The 17,105-nt window shown below is 44.3% G+C and overlaps 1 protein-coding gene across 2 annotated transcripts; it reads right to left on the bottom strand.

Moving 5' to 3' along the window:
- Nucleotides 1-250: 250 nt before the first annotated feature.
- S100B (S100 calcium binding protein B) lies at nucleotides 251-7,705 on the bottom strand. 2 transcript variants are annotated; one of them, XM_023739114.1, is made up of 3 exons: nucleotides 7,670-7,705; nucleotides 4,981-5,119; nucleotides 251-1,965 (listed from the first exon to the last, which is right to left on the bottom strand). In XM_023739114.1, the coding sequence occupies exons 2-3, from the start codon at nucleotides 5,116-5,118 to the stop codon at nucleotides 1,825-1,827; spliced, it is 279 nt and encodes a 92-aa protein (XP_023594882.1). In that variant the 5' UTR covers nucleotide 5,119; nucleotides 7,670-7,705; the 3' UTR covers nucleotides 251-1,824. The 2 variants fall into 2 exon arrangements, with proteins under 2 accessions (XP_023594882.1, XP_004384843.1); XM_004384786.2 differs by lacking the exon at nucleotides 7,670-7,705 and adding an exon at nucleotides 5,531-5,608.
- Nucleotides 7,706-17,105: the final 9,400 nt, after the last annotated feature.

The following is a 17,105-nucleotide window of genomic DNA, read 5'->3' as shown; positions in this document are numbered from 1 at the left end:
CCTTGGCCATGAGTGAGCCAGGCAGAACCAGTTCGAAGCCCTGGTTTTAAACTATTTTACAGATCCCCACCTACCGGTAGCTTGTACTGTCAGTGGGAGAATAGCTTCCCAGGAAACAGCAGAGCCATAAAATATAAGTGAGCTGTATCTGTCCCTTGGGTCATGAAAGTTAATGGCTACAGAGAATGGTTACAGCGTTATCTTTATTTAATGCAAATATAAGCATTTATGAATTTCCAAGTCTACGCCAGTTTAAAAAAAAAAAAAAAGAGGAGGTGGGGAGTGGATTAAATTAATCTGGATTTTCCTGGCACTTATTTTTAATATTTATAACTTATATGAATTATTTGAAACTTGATTTATTTGAATTTGTGGATACAAAACATGAAGTTCAGCTTTCCATGCACATTGATTTCACCAACAGCGGTAAGCACTATTTTCCTCACACAAACAAAGGCAGGAATGACAGTCACCAACCAACTAAACACATCAAGTGTGCCCTCGAGTCGCTGGTAATACATTTGAACAATCACGTGGTCCATCACTTTACTGACCAGAGGGGGCTAGGGAGTTGAAATTACTTGCCGCACGTCTACTTTCTCCAGAGAGACAGAGCTTAACTCTGGTCCTGAGCCCACGCCATGTTCCTTCTGTACATATGTCCTACAGTCACTTACTTGAGACGTATCATCAGGAAAGACTAATCCCTGGGAAAGGACATCATGTTTGGTAAAGCAGAAGGTCAGCAGAAAGGAGGGAAACCCTCAGTGAGATGGATTGACACAATAGCCACAATTGACTCAAACATACCCATGATGATGAAGATAGCACAGGACCAGGCAATATTCCATTCTCTTATACACAAGCTCTCCGGGAGTCTAAGCCAACCTAGTGGCAACTAACAAAACTCAGATCCAGTGAAATGTAATCTTAGTAGAAGGAGAATTCTGCTGAAAGTAGAATTTTGATTCTCGTTTCTAATTAGGGTTAAAATGTCAGTATACATTGGTTTATGCAGCATATTTTCCACTTAGAACCATTAGCATTAGATATTTACCTAGTAATCACAGTTTGCCATAGGGAAAGGAACCTAAATGTGACTCTGCTTTTTTGGGCAGCTGGAACAGCACAGACCATCTATTTCGGGTTTCATTTGCGCTAGTGGTGAGAAAATGTAAGGAAGGGCAGCATTTTCAGATGATTGTGGACAAGGCTTTGTATCTTTAAGGGTGGTGGAAGCTTACCGAAAAACCAAGCCGGTTGCTATAGAGTCAACTCCGACTCATGGTGACCCCATGCATATCAGGGTAGAACTGTGCTTGACAGGGTTTGCAATGGGTGATTTTTCGAAAGTAAGCCTTTCTTCCAAGGCACGTGTGGGTGGACTGTCACCTCCAACCTTTTGGTTAGTAGCCGATAACTGTTTACGCCACCCAGGGCCTCCGGAGAAACCACAAATGCCCCAGAGTCATTTTGGGTGGTCAGTTTTGTTTTTCTGAGTTAGGATTCTGCACAGCCATGGCGGTCTCCACAGCACATGCTTTACAACTGGGCCTTGACTTTCCCCAGTGATGGTTACCAAGAACCCCTGGGACCACTCAGCTTATGTATGTGCCGAATAACCTAGCGGAATAACAGTGTGGGCCTTTAAAAACAAGCCTTGGAAAGAGGTTTTCATTTTTTCATTCACAAAGCAAGTAAGCTTCCTAATTAGCTAAACACGCCTGAAAAGCTCAGCTCCTACTAGTCTGCATGCCTGCGCTCTGTGCTGCCCTCTGTGACCTTCAGCTCTGTTACAAGGACAGGCTGGTGGCTGTCTCCGCTTCACTCATGTTCAAAGAACTCGTGGCAGGCAGTGGTAACCATGGCAACGAAGGCCATAAATTCCTGGAAGTCACATTCCCCGTCTCCGTCGCTGTCCAGTGTTTCCATGACTTTGTCCACGACCTCTTGCTCTTTGATTTCCTAAGAGAGATGAAAGGAGTTGCCCCATCTGTTTTTAAGTAGAATTTAGAGCTATCGAAACGTGATTAAAAGTTAGATGGCTCTAATAAGTTTTATCAAAATAAGCTAAGAGAAAATGTAAAATACCAGAAATCATTTCTTCTAACTGTGACCAGGGGTCTTGGCTGGGCTGAGGTCTGTGCTGTTTTGTGCCACCTTACTTTAGGTCCTGTGGGACCTGGGCTTCTTGGAAAGACTGAACGGAACAAGCAAGATCTGAAAAACTGCGGGTTGTTATATTTAAAACACCTGGAAAAAGGAATTCAGTCTAGACCAGCCTGAGCATGTTATATGTGAATGTCTGAAGGAAAAAAAAAAAAAAAAAAAAAGAGCTTTTGGCACCCCTAAGTTTTTCAGGTGTTTATGTGGACATCTCTAAAATGAAGGCTTTCCATGGATTATAATGCACTGAAGGTTTTCTTTGATGGTGAAATAACTTTTGGGAACATGGCCCGAATTTATTTACTCCTTACATTCCAATTCCCACTTGATGTTGTTTTCTAGGGGGCATGAGAATGTTCCCTGACAGTCCTTCTGCCCAACACCAAGGCCAAGTGAATGGTGTGGTTCTGAAGTGATGTACAAGGTCTCAGAGGGACGGCCACAGCGCTGGGCAACCAATGCACTGCAGAAAGAATGCGGGCACTGAGCGCTGGAGAAGAGTGTAACGGCACACTCTGCAGAATACCAAATCCCCAGGGCCGGAGAGCTTGGCTGGAGAAGCCAACTCTATGTACAACGGCTGCTTCGAGTGTAAAATATACACATATAAATGTAAGATATACAAGATAAATATATACAAGCTGCGGTTCCAGTGGAGATAGGGAGGGACTTACGAGCATCTGCTGAAAGGTGAATGGAAGGAGTACGTTAATTTCAGTTATATTGTAGATTTTCCTCCAAACTGAAATCATCTCGATAAAACCAGGCCAACAAATTCGTGATGCCTGGATACATTCATTGTTGTTAGGTGCCATAGAGTCAATCTGATTTATAGGGACCCCACGTGACAGAGTAGAACTGCCCCATAGGGTTTCCTAGGCTGTAATCTCTATGGGAGCAGATTGCCAGGTCTTTCTCCCATGGAGCCACTGGGTGGGTTCGAACCGCCAACCTTTCAGTTAGCAGCTGAGTGCTTAACTGTTGTGCCACCAGGGCTCCTTTTGATACACTTACCATGAATTATTTATCTTTTCTAAATTGTGGTTCTAAGACACTAACCTTTTTTCTGTGTCTTAAAATCAATCATTGGTAATAGGAGCCACCACTTGAACGTTTACTGTATGTTAAGCATTTGCCAGACACCATCTCATGTCATCCTTTTTACAGAAGAAGAAACTGAAACTTGTTAAATCTAAAGGCAGAATTGGTGGGACTAGATGACTTCATGCTGTGGGACAGCCGGCATGCTCTGAACTTGAATGCCTGAGAAAATGAGTCCCAGAACCTGAGACTTGGGGTGCCCCTGCAGAATCTGCAGGCCCCAGTCACTCAACTATAGAGCGTCTGGGTGGGGGCAGCAACAGGAGAGCCCCGGGCAAGCTCCGAAACGGTGTGTAGGCTTTGCTGCTGGTTTTGTTGTGGTGCTTGTGTGCCATCAAGTGGATTCCAACTCATAGTGACCCTGTATGACAGAGTAGGACTTCCCCGTAGGGTTTCCCAGGCTGTAATCTTTATGCGAGGAGATCACCGGGTCTTTTCTCCTGCAGAGCGGCTGGGACGGTTCGAAGCGCCTACCTTTCGGTTAGTAGCCCAGTGCTAACCATTGCACAACCAGGGCTGCGGGTGCTCTGGGCTTATTGTCCTGCATCGAGTGGCCTAGCTGGGGGAGGGCAGCCTTCCCTCACCGAGTATCAGGGCCCCGCCAGTGTTTGTGTCTTCCCCAGAACTGGCACTTGGTCAGACACTAGTGCGTTGGTTCATCGTCCAGCCATTTCTCCTGCATGTGATGGGTCTCCTCTTCAATGACAGTCTGGGTAGGGAAGTAAGTCCCTGAGTGTAGGTGTCTGAACATGCTGCCACCTCAGGCCAGAGTGGGAACTGCCTGAGGAAGAGCAGGGCTCACCAGGAACCCCAGTTTCCTAAGTTAGGGGCCCACACTGAGGACAACTTTTCCCTCCAACGCCCCTTCCTCTGTGGAGTCTCCTGCACAGCCCCAGGGTTCCAAGGGACGGGCACAGACCTCTCCAATGCCCTCAGTAGACCGGCTCGCAGTCATTCATTGATGAGCCCAGGTGGGGTGCCCTGAAGGCAGAGGCCATGTCTGTTGGGTGTATGTCTCAGAGCATTGAACACAGGCAACACTCAGTAAACGTTTGCTGAGTGAATGTCGGCAACTTTTGTCTCTGTGGTGGGTACTGAACATCTAGCTAAAGCCGAAATAGATCCTTTTCCCAAAGACAAAAGCTCATTTTTAAGTTTTCTTATGATATGTTCACTATGGACCATGATATGTCATGAGTATATTTTCCATCCCATTCTGCTATCATTATCACTATAAATCCTTAGCTTTTCAGAGAAAAGTCAGCATTGTTTGGGACCTGTACCTTTGCCTTTAAGACAGCAGTTTTTCCTTAATGTACCTGCTATACACAAGACAAATCAAGAAAATGAAAACAGTGGGGCCCCTCTAAGCCAGCCTCCGTAACGAGCGGTCAGTGTGTTTTCAGAAGCACCCCAGGAGTCCTGAAACGGATTTGGAATCACCTTCAGGGCATCTCAGAAGAGAAACTATACCGTTGGCTTTATAAGTAGAAAAAAACAAACAAAAAGCCAAACCCACTGCTGTCGAGTCGATTCCGACTCATAGCGACCCTATAGGACTGGGTAGAACTGCCCCACAGAGTTTCCAAGAAGCTCCTCGTGGATTCAAACTGCCAGCCTTTTGGTTAGGGGCCATAGGTGTTAACCACTACGCCACCAGGGTTTCCAAAAAGGAGGATGGATAAACTGTTGATTTCAAAAAGCAATACTCACCTCTAAAAAATGGGAAAGCTCGTTGTTGATGAGCTCCTTGAGTTCAGACTTCTTTAGCTTGTGCTTGTCACCTTCCTTTCTGGAATACTGATGGAAGACATCAATGAGGGACACCATGGCCTTCTCCAGCTCCGACATCCTACGGGTTTACAGAGGAAAGACACCTTCTCACGTGCTGGGTTTCGTCTGAGTGTAAAACATTCAGTGTAATATCTGCACAGACCTCAACCCGGGGTCACACACATATTGTCTAAGAATAAATTCAGCAAGAAAAGTACACGTCCTTCCAAAAGAGTCTAAGGAATGTAAAATGTAGGAACTTGCTTTCCTCTGAATTAAGATAGAAATGTAACTCATTTTTAATAAAAATCTTAATGGAATTATTTTATAGGTGAGGAACATGACCAAAAACAGTTGTAAAATTCATCTGGAAAAATAAATATGGTAGAATTGCCACAAATTTTTTCTTTTTTTTTTTTTAGAAAGAAGATACTGAGAGGCACCTTGACCTACCAGAAACAAAGACGTATTATAAGGCTGAGCGACTAACCTGGTGCGCTCCTGACGTGGGAGTAGACAGAATGCAGCCGGAGCTGAGCTGCCCCCCAAGTAGTTAGTATTCCTGAAGGTGCCTGTTCAAGTGAATGGGGAAATGGTGGGTTATTCAAGAATGTGATTGGGACCAGTACTAGAAATAAGTGCTTCTCTGTAGATACCAAAGCAAGAAACTTCCTACGTCCCCCACACCATATACCTTACATCATGGCCAGCAATCTGAGGAAATATCTGCTCAATCCTGGGAATGTGGCGCTTTTTATAAACGGCAGCTGGTCCGTTGTTTCACAAAACTGAGAAGCTCAGGGAGAGAAGTTTACCAGCTTTGGACCTTGAATTCTAATCAAGTCAAAGAAAACCCTTTGTGGTGTCATAACTAAAAATAAATTGAATTTCATCGTTGAAAAATCATTCTCATGTTGAATATATCACTTATATCTTAAAAAGAAAAGGTTTGAAATTTTATTTATTTGTGATCTCCCGAAGGGAACAGGATTGAGGTTATTTTTTGTCTTGGCCTGATCTTTGCCAAAGTCACCCTATTAGTAATCAGTGTACTTTGTTTTGCCCTTAAATCCCTAAGAATCAGGTATTTCACATATATAAGATAATTTAGATGAGTTAAAATCTTAACATTTCATACTTTCCCATCCTTTGCCCTCAGGTTTTCAATTATCGATTTTTTTTAAGAAACAAAGTAAGAAACCTAGTAAACTTTTGCATCATCCTGGTGTTTCTTAAAGTCCATGATGATTTGGGGAAGGGGAGATTAAATGATTTTTCTCTAAAGTATGACTAATGGGATTTTTTTTTAAAAGGAAATTCAAAAAACACATATTTCATATATTATACCAACACCAAACCCATTGCCGTCGAGTCGATTCCGACTCATAGTGACCGTATAGGACAGAGTAGAGCTGCCCTGTTGGGTTTGCAAGGAGCGGCTGGTGGATTCGAACTGCTGACTCTTTGGTTAGCAGCCGAGCTCTTAACCACTGTGCCACCAAGGCACCTTCATATATTATAGAACTCCATAAAATGTGGTTTTCTTCTTAACCGTACTACAAATTCATTTTTTCTTCTCTGTGACTGAAGAAACAGTTGATGCTGTGAAGATTATCTTTTAAGAAAGTTGAAATCAAATACCCATGTGTCCTTCTCACTTACCTTTGAGAAAGTTCTGCACTGATCTTTTTATATTGGAAATGAGAATTTTGGAGCTTTAACTCCTCAGGAAGACACACCTACATATTACATACAATTTGGAAGTCCACTTTAAACGTGGGGGCTCTACCTCTCTGAGGAATTGTAAGACTGAGGAAAGTTAAACCCACCAGAAACCCCAATTTTTTTGACTCATTTTGTAGTTCATTTGTAAAGACCTTCTCAAACTGTCATGGAATTTCCGAGTGGTGTCCAGCAGGACATGGACATTTCAAATTGAGGGAAATGGGAAGACCAAGAAGCAATTACCCAGGACCATGGAGGAAGTAACCAGGAGGAGGAAGATCAAACATTTATTTATGATACAAGGCTAAACTAGCATTAGTCTATTCTCAGCTCCAAACCCAACTAAACCCACTGCCGTCGAGTCGATTCCAACTCATGGTGACCCTATAGAACAGAACAGAACTGCCCCATAGGGTTTCCAAGGCTGAAATCTTTACGAAAGCAGGCTGCCACATCTTTCTCCAGTGAAGCGGCTGGTGGGTTCCAACCTCTGACCTTTCGGTTAGCAGCCAAGTGCTTTAACCACTGCGCCACCAGGGCTCCTATTCTCAGCCCCAGGAAGAGAAAAAATTAGAGAAGGAGCAGCATTTGTACCTCTGGGAAAATGTCAGCCATGGCCTCTTAGCCATTAGATCTGAGGTTTCTCTGTTATGGTCATAAAAGCAGGTAAAATGCGCCTCTACTCTAGCTGTCTGGTGTTGACGACTCAAAGGTCCACAAAGCAGGAATAAGATCAGCAATAAAGTCAAGATTTAAGCATGTAATGCTATCAACACTTTTCAAATGCTGCCAATTATCTTAAAGACACTTTTTTTAGCCACCACCCAGTCCCTAACCCCATCCCTTTCCCTCCTCCCCTCCAAAAAAAGAAAAGAGCCTTTTCTTCCCGAGGACGCTTTCTCACCTCCTGGCTGCCGTGTGGTCTCTGGCTGCAGCGCCTGAGTGGCAGGCGTGGCGGCAGAGACAGGCTCTTATTCCTCCCTCCCAGGCGGACGGGGTGTGGTCACCGGTGCGGTACCACTGCGGGCGGCGGCAGCCAATGGGGGCCAAGGGCGAAGAGGCGGCTGGGGCAGACAGGCCTGTACACAGAGCTGCATTCACCAGGCGATCGATGGCCCTCCCGCCCGCCCGCCCGGGGACTTGCTGGAGAGCCAACTGCACAGGGGCCAAGGGAGAAAAGGGGCCTGTAGGGCAGGAAGCAGGAGTCAGCTTTTTGTGCTATTTTCTTTTTTATGACATGAATACTGATGTTCCTCTAAAAAGCAGGGTGGGGGTGGGGAGAGGAGAGGGAGATGGATTCATTGATTCAAACAAAGCAGATGTCCAGCCAAGAACAAGAAACTTCCAAGTACAGACAGAATATAGGAGATAAGTCCACAGGCAATGCTCAGTAGACGTTTGCTGAGTGAGTGTCCGGCTTCTTTTATCTTCATGGTGGGTACTGACACCTAGCTAAAGCCAAAATAGATCCTTTTCCCAAAGACAAAAGCTCACTTTCAACAGTGTTCTATGATATGTTCACTATGGCCCATGATAAGTCATGAGTATATTTTTTATCCCATTCTGCTATCATTATCACTGTAAATCCTTAGATGAACCTAAACTGTCATCCAGAGCCCTCCCTCTAATGGCGAGGCCCATGGGGCCCCCTCCTGTCTGCCAGCTTCCCCTGGTCTGGCCCCCACCTGAAGACGTGATACCCTGTGGGCATCAGTATTTGTCAGGGCAGCTGGGGGGCTTCTCTGGCTGAAGCCAACAGAGCTGCCTCCAGAAACTACTGAGTCCAGTGTCAGCAAGGAGAGGGCTCCACCAAAACGTGTGATATAATGGATACTTGATGCTTTTAGGGGAAAATCCTTGTTTGTTATGATTCAGGACATGTGCCAGTCACACCCCAAGCCTCTCCCTGCACGCGGGGTGAAAGGTTACAGGCTGTCAGAGTTGGATGGTATCTTAGAAATGTCCTGTCAAAAGGATCAAAATAGAGGGTCCCAGACAGAGCCGGAGAAAAATGTAGAACAAAATTCTAACTCTCACACACACACAAAAACACCAGACTTACTGGTCTGACAGAGACTGAAGAAATACTGAGAGTATGGCCCCCAGACACCCTTGTAACTCAATGATGAATTTGCTCCTGAGGTTCACCCTTCAGCCAAAGATTAGACGGGCCCATAAAACAAAACAAGGGGCTAAAGGGGCACACCAGCCCAGCGGCAAGGACAAGAAGGCAGGAGGGGACAGGAAAGCTGGTAATAGGGAACCCAAGGTCGAGAAGGGGAGAGTGTTGACATGTCATAGCATTGGCAGTCAATGTCACAAAACAATATGTGTATTAATTGTTTAATGAGAAACTAGTTTGCTCTGCAAACCTTCAACTAAAGTACCAAAAAAAAACAAAAACAAAAGAAATGTCCTGTCAAAACGCTCTGCTTTCCAAGATGAGGCATGACGGTGGTCTGGCCTTTCGCTGAAGGCAGTACCACCAGCCACAGAAAAGAGAAGTCCAACCACCACCACCCCCATCCTACTGCCCAGCTTTCCCAGCAAACTACCTGAACCTTGAAACACAGAAATCCAGTTTGTGGGTTCTTGTCAAAAAGTAGGCATTTCTTTTGGCAAATTATGCAAAGATATTGGCCCAAAACTTATCAGGCATGTCCATGGTCCCCACAGGATATCTGAACCCGAATCAGTGCCCTTCTTCCATTTCAAAGTGGCCATGAAGTATCAATGCACAAAGATGTCTGTGTACACAGTTGTTGTCATTTATTCTAACCAGAAAATTCTTGACTATTCAACATCCATAAGTGTGCCCTGGAAATAGCACAGGACTGTGAGTCATGGGGCTTGAGTTGTCCCAGCCCGACCCCCATGCCATCCCCCACACTCCCATGACCTCGAAGTATCACCTCTTCCATGCCAGGCACTGGAGCTGGGGAAGTGGCTACTCCTGCAAGCCTTAACCACTCCCTCAGAATGGTGGCCTGGACTCTGGGTTAACCCTGCGGTATACACATAAAAGCTTCAGCCTGCTCCCGCAGGGGTTAAAACAAAAATAGTCTGGAATACACTCACCCAACTACTCCACACCTACTGTATGCAGGGTGTTGGGCTCAACTCAACTCTGGGGACTCAGGCAGGCCTGCCTTCTGGAGACAAGACACCACAGCTTCTTGGGATAGCCAAGAGCATCCACCCTGTCCCAGGCTCTGTAGGAGCAGGCAAGGAGAAGGGGGAAAGGATGTTCTTCAGAGAGGTGGGCTTGTGATGTCAGGGCTACCTGGCAGGGGGATGAGAGGGGCTTCCTAGTGCTATGGACCCTCAGAATGGCCTTTGCTCAGCTCCCACAGGAGCTCACAGACACAAGGCCTTTAGAAGAAGAACATGGGGAAGGACATGAGAGCTTTCTTGTCTTCGGTCACCGTCCCTTCTCTGTGCTGGACAGTACCCAAATCTACGGCCTCACCAAGCTCCCACAGATGGATGCAACTGCCAGGTGTGAATCTCAGCTACACTATTTAACAGTTGTGTGACTTTGTACAAATTACTAAATCTTTCTGTAAAATGAAGTGATCATAGTCCTACCTCACAGTATTTTTCTATTGTAATTGGGTGATAACTCCAATTATAGCTGTAGTGCCTGATGAGGTACCTGTACTAGAGAAAATCAGCTAGGTCCTGGCACTTGATATGCAGCTATTGACCTAACTAATGCCTTTTTCTCCATACAAATTTGCAAAGACCACCAGAGACAGTTTGCTATTACCTGGAAGGGCCGATGATATAGTCTCACAGTGTTGCCTTGGGACATGTTAGTTCTCTTGCTCTCTGCCATAGTATAGTGTCCAGAGATCTTGATCATCTCAATATTTCACAAAGCATCACACTGATCCACTATATTGATGAGAGTATGCTGATTGGATCTGATGAACAGGAAGTAGCAAGTGCTCTAGATGCCTTAGTAAGTCATATACAAACTAGAGGATGGGAGATAACCTCCATGAAAATTAAGGGCTCACCACCTCAATGAAGTCTCTAGGGGGGTTCAGTAGTCTGGGACATGTCAAGATATGTCCTCCAAGTGAAAGACAAGTTGCTGCATCTTACACCACCTACCATGAAAAAAAAGCACAACACTTAGTAGGACTTTTGGGATTTTACATATAACATATACTACGTTTGAGTTTGCTTATTCAACCCATAAGCCTAGAAGTTTCAAGCAGAGACCAGAGCAAGTTTAGGCTAGCACAAGCTGCTTTACCGCTTGGTCCTTAGGATCCAGCAGATCCAGTGATACGCAAAGAGTTTGTGGCACATAGGGATGTGGTATAGATCTTCTAACAAGCACCAATTGGAGAATCACACTACACACCTCTAGGATTTTGGAGCAAGTCTATATTCTTTTTGGAAGTTAACTATTTTCATTTTGAGAAACAGTTTATGGCTTGCTATGAGGCCTTAGTAGAGACAGAACATCTGACCTCAGGTGATTATACAGCCCAAGGGTTGTCTGACTCACCTAGCCATAAGGTTGAGTGTGCTTAGCAGCAATTTATCATCCAGTGGAAATGGTATATAAGAGACTGATCTTAGACAAATCCAAAAGTACAAGTAAGTTGCATGAGTGGATGACTCGGACTCCTTTGATGCCAAAACTGCCTCCCCTCTCTCAATCCATGTCTGTGACCTCCTGGGGTGTTCCTTATAACTATTTGACTGTGGAAGAAAAACTTGAGCCTGTTTTGCAGATGGGTCTGCATGATACGTTAGTACACCCTAAAGTGAACAGATGTAGCATTACAGCCCCACTCAAGGGTGACAATAGTGAAGGTAAGTCCTCCCAGTGGGCAGAAACTCAAGCAGTACATTTGGTCCACTATGGCTGGAGTGAGAGGTGGTCAGAAGTATGGAACTGCATTAATTCATGAGTAGTTGTTAATGGTTTGGATGGTCAGGGACTTGGAAGGAACAGGATTGGAAAATTGGTGATAAAGAAGGCTCTGCAAAAGGCATGTGAACGGACCTCTCTGGACTCATTCTGTGAAGATATTTGTGTTCCATGTGAATGCCCACCAAAGGGCATCCACTGCAGAAGAGGCTCTTAATAATCAGGTGGAAAAATGATCCACCCTGTGGATGTTAGTCAGCCTCTTACTCCAGCCATTGCAGTGTTTGCTCCATGGACCCATGAACAAAGTAGTCATGGTGGCAGAGATGGATGTATGCATGGGCTCAACAACATGGACTTCACCTTACCATAACTGACCTGGCTACTGCTACTACTGAGTACTAAATCTGTCAATTTCAGAGACCAATATTGAGTCCTCAATATGTCACCATTATCTGGAGTGACCAGCCAGACATCTGGTGGCAGGTTAATTACACTAGACCTCTTCCATCATAGAAGGGACAGAGATTGGGTGTCACTGTAATAGAGAAATAGTCTAGATATGGATTTGACTTCCCTGTCGGTAATGCTTCTGCCAGTACCAGCATCCATGACCTCACAAAATGCCTTACCCACTTCAATGGCATTCTGGATAGCATTATGTCTGATCAAGGAACTCATTTTACAGCTAAGGAAGTGCAACAGTGGGCTCATGCCTGTGAAATTAACTGGCCTTACCACATATTCCGTAACTCAGAAGTGGCTGATCTAACTGAAAGTTGGAATGGCTTTCTAAAGAGTCAGTTATGGTGCTAAATGAGAGACAATACCCATAAAGGATACTATTCCATCTTATAGGATGTAGTGTATGCACAGTTGTACTCGGAAACACATGGGGGTCACCATCAGTTCGATTTGACAGCAACAGGTTTGGTTTTATATGGTGCTGTCTCCCATAGCCAGAATACATGGGTCTTGGAATCAAGGAGTGGAAGCATGAGTGGTTCCTCCCACTATCACACTTAATAACCCACTTGCAGAATTTTTGCTTCCTGCCCCATCAACTTTGAAATTGTTTGGAGATCTTAGGGAATGCTTCCACTGAATTGGGAGTTGAGACTACCACTTGGCCATTTTGGGCTCTTTATGCCTCTGAACCAACAGGCAAAAAGGGGTTAATCTACTGGGTCAAATGATTGATCCGAGTTACCAAGGGGAGGCTGGGTTACTGCTATACAACAGAAGCAAAGAGGACTATGAATGGGACCCAGGGGATTCTCTGCAGTACCTCTTATTACTTCCATGCCTAACGGTAAGGGTTAGTAGAAATCTACAACAATAAAGATAGGGCCATTGAAGACTCAGACCCTTGTGGAAGGAAAATTTGGGTCACTCCACCCAATAAAGAACCCAGAGATATGCAATGGATAATTGAAGAAGGAATCCAAAGATATCAACTATGACCTCATGACCCTTTATATAAATGAGGACTGTAGTAATTTTGCATATTTTGTTTGTTATATGCAAGTGTTTATTTTTATATACTAACAACTTTCTTCTTCTTCTTCCCATTTTCCCATTTTTACTTTATATACAAGTTGTTGAGAGGTTAACCTTTCAATTAATCTTTAGGTAACTGAATGTTCAGCGGGACCATAACTATATTTGAGGAATAATTAACATAGCCAGCAGTGAATACAGTGTCTGTTGGGGCTGTGTATCTTTTCATTTGGGGAAGGGTGAGAACTTATTCACATGTAAAAAAAAGATAACTATCGTTTTAGGTAGAAATGTATAATTTTCTTTCTTTTTTTGGTTGTAAAAGAGTTCAAGTGTGTATAGAAGGTTGCCTGTGGAAGCTGAGTTGCCAAGCGGTCACGAGCCAGTTATCAATTTATGGCTTCTCAGGTCTAAATTCACCCTTTGGTACTTGCCCTACATTAATGACTAGGTTCTTTAATCATTTCTCCTTTAAAGTGAGCATGGTGTTGAGCCTTGCTAGTAAAGAGCAGTGGAGGGACATTACCGGAGGAAAGGGGCTTTTCTTCCTGGTGACAATGTAATGTGTTTGGCTTTGTCTTTCTCATGCTTCACAGTCTCTAAGCAGGGCTTGTGTGTGGATCTATCTGGTTGAGCTCTGCTCTAGCCACATGCACAGAGAGGGCAGCCCTTCATAACCTTGCAGCCTGGCTTGGGCCTGGTGACCATCTTACAATGGCCCTCCTGACATGGACATAGCACACTCCAAAATTTGCCTTCCTATCAGCTCCCGACGCCCTCTGCATGTCCACTCTCTAGCCTAAGCTCACCTGTGCCCTGGAAGGTTGTGTCTCATAGCCTTCCAGGTACGGTCACTACACATACAGGCTTACACCCACATGGCACCCCAATTCTCTCTGTGCACCCCACCCACCCATCAGCCTTGGCTTGCTTGTGCTCCATGGGGTTGTGTCAAGAACTGTGAAGGGTCTGAGATTTTACCTACTTGCAAGTTAACAAATTAGCCTGTTATTGTTTCATAGTTGCTGGCAGAAGACACGAGACTCCTGGGTCAGAGGCAAAGGACTGTATTACTCATGGTAAAAGCAGTAACCGAAGCATCATGTTGGTTCCCCCTTGCTGAGTCCCAAGGCTGTAATGTAGATAGGCCTAGAAGAATGCATGCAGTGGGTTGAGTTATAGGAGAGAAACACTGAGCTTGGGGAATTCACTGCTTTCGTAGTGAGTGGTAATAAGTGTGCTCTTTGTCCTCATTCCTCATGGTTGATCATTACAAACACAACTCAGAAATGGCCTGGGTAAAGAGCACTCAGCCTTGCATCCTTGGCATATCTAGCAATAATATGCAGGGACAGTCAGGACCTGTGGTGGATTTCCTATACAAGCAGGTGTTTTAAATTTCTCTTTGTAGTTACTGTCCTATCAGTTTTATAATCCTTTATATTAAACTTGTCCTATTTAAATTACCATGTGGTTTCTGTCTACCGATTAGACCTGGACTAATACTTTAGGTAACAATAAAAATAAAAAAAGTTTAATAGTTTTTTGCAACTCTTCTCTTAGTCTAAAATTTTTCAAAATAAAAAAGAGATAATATATGGAAAGAGTGACCTTATCAGAAAGGGACAAAGTGGAAATAAAATAGCACTGATACCTAAAGTCAATAGTTTCTTTTTTTTAATATGTTGTTGTTAGGTGATGTTGAGTCGCTTCCAACTTATAGTGACCCTATGTACAACAGACACTGCCCGGTCCTGTGCCATCCTCACTGTGGTTGTTATGTTTGAGCCCATCATTGCAGCCACTTTGTCAATCCATCTCATTGAGGACCTTCCTCTTTTTCACTGACCTTCTACCTTACTAAGCATGATGTGCTTCTCCAGGGACTGGTCCTCCCTGATAACATGTCCAAAGTAAGTGAGACAAAGTCTCACCATCCTCACTTCCAAGGAGCACTCTGACTGTACTTCTTCCAAGGCAGTCCACGGTATATTCAATATTCTTCGCCAACACCACAATTCAAAGACATCAATTCTTCTTCAGTCATCCTTATTCGTTATCCAACTTTTGCATGCATATGAGGCAATTGAAAATACCATGGCTTGGGTCAGGCACATCTGAGTCCTCAAAGTGACATCTTTGCTTTTCAATACTTTAAAGAGGTCTTCTGCAGATTTGCTCAGCCCAATACTTCATTTGATTTCTTGACTGCTACTTCCATGGGCATTGATTGTGGATCCAGGTAAAATGAAACCCTTGACAACTTCAGTCTTTTCTTTGTTTATCATGATGTTGCTTTTGGTCCCGTTGTGAGGATTTTTGTTTTCTTTATGTTGAGGTGTAATCCATACTGACGGCTGTGGTCTTTGATCTTCATCAGAAAGTGCCTCAAGTCCTCTTCATAAAATCCTCAAACTAATGTAACAAGACATTGTAAACATAATAGCTCATTTATAAATAAAACATGCACTGTTGCCCAGTTAATAAAAAACCTTATGGAGACGAGGAGACAACAAGGAGCTGGTTTCTGGCAGTCATTACTACATATTTCCCAAGAGGGTGAGACCAAGGAACTGCTGAGTGTGACACCTGGGAAGGAAGGCATCTACCATGAATAACCACTGAAACGACTCTTACGGTTTTGTTTTCTCTATCACCAAGAGCCATCTGTCATGGATTGAATTGTGTCCCCCCAAAATATTCCTCAACTCATCTGGGTCATGATTCCCAGTATTGTATGATTGTGTACCATTTTGTAATCTGATGTGACTTCCTTATGTGTGGTAAACTCTATCACTATGATGTAATAAAATGGATTAGCGACAGTTATACGATGAGGTCTGCAAGATTAGTGTCTTAAGCCAATCTCTTTTGAGGTATAAAAGAAAGAAGTGAGCAGAAACACATGGGGACCTCATACCACCAAGAAAGCAGTGCCAGGAGAAGAGTGCATCGTTTGGACCTGAAGTTCCTGCGCTGAGATGCTCCCAGACCAAGGGAAGACTGATGACAAGGACCTTCCTCCAGAGCCGACAGAGAAAGCCTTCCCTGGAGCTGATGCCCTGAATTTGGACTCGTAACCTACTAGATTGTGAGAGAATAAGTTCATCTTTGTTGAAGCCATCCACTGTGATATTTCTGTTAGAGCAGCACTAGATGACCAAGACACCATCCAATTGATTAGTGGTCACTGCATTGTTGAGAAGTACCCAATATTTTAGTCTGCAAAGTTTTGGGATAATAGGTAGAGTGGTGACGGAGATTCAAATCCCACTGTGTCTAGTCCACAGCACCCCTCAAAACCAAAAGAATTCTATGTGTGACCTCTACTCAGTTCTTCTATCCTCACGGTGAGGATCCACTAAGTGGAGGAGGTAGGGTGATGTGACTTTCAGGCTCCCAGAAAATGGGGAGTCCAGCATTTGTGAAGAGAGGGAAGGGGGCTCTACTTCCCAGGCATGAGTGCCTTCTCCACCCAGGTAGTGGGCTGGAGATGCTGGTGTATCAACAAGCGCCCCTTCATAGATGCAAAAAGTTTTGGGACGGTCTTCTTCAGTCATTTAGATGTTCCCTCTCCCTTCAGACCGCCATTCATCCATTTAGCAAACCGTTCGTTGATGTCGTTGTTAGTTGCTGCGGAGTCAATTCCAGTTCATAGTGACCCCGTGTGTGCAGAGTAGAACTGCTCCATAGTAACAAACCCTTAACACCAGTTAAATTAGGTAACCAGTGCCAAGCCCAGTTGGATCTGTTCATGAAGCAGGAAGAGGTCTTTCGGGCTTGAATTTTCCAGAAGGAAAGCTTTCAGGCAGCGGCATTCTTTTCTCATACAAAGGACAGTGCCATCCGCCACCAAGCTGCTCACGAGGTTTGGTCACAGTGATTGATGTCCATAAGGAGAAAAAGGAGGCTTGTGTTCTAAAGGAATGTGGGTGGCTTTCATCATAGG

The sequence above is a fragment of the Trichechus manatus genome, unplaced genomic scaffold (assembly GCF_000243295.1).
Source record: "Trichechus manatus latirostris isolate Lorelei unplaced genomic scaffold, TriManLat1.0 scaffold00128, whole genome shotgun sequence".
In the NCBI taxonomy this organism is placed as follows: Eukaryota; Metazoa; Chordata; class Mammalia; order Sirenia; family Trichechidae; genus Trichechus; species Trichechus manatus.
This window is presented reverse-complemented; position numbering and strand designations above follow the sequence as displayed.

What these genes read in the sequence shown, in the direction of transcription:
- S100B (XM_023739114.1), bottom strand. Translation starts at nt 5,118, where the DNA reads ATGTCGGAGCTGGAGAAGGCCATGGTGTCCCTCATTGATGTCTTCCAT. An exon ending in AGCTTTCCCATTTTTTAGAG is followed by an intron (nt 1,966 to 4,980) that starts GTGAGTATTGCT and finishes CATCTCTCTTAG; the next exon opens with GAAATCAAAGAGCAAGAGGT.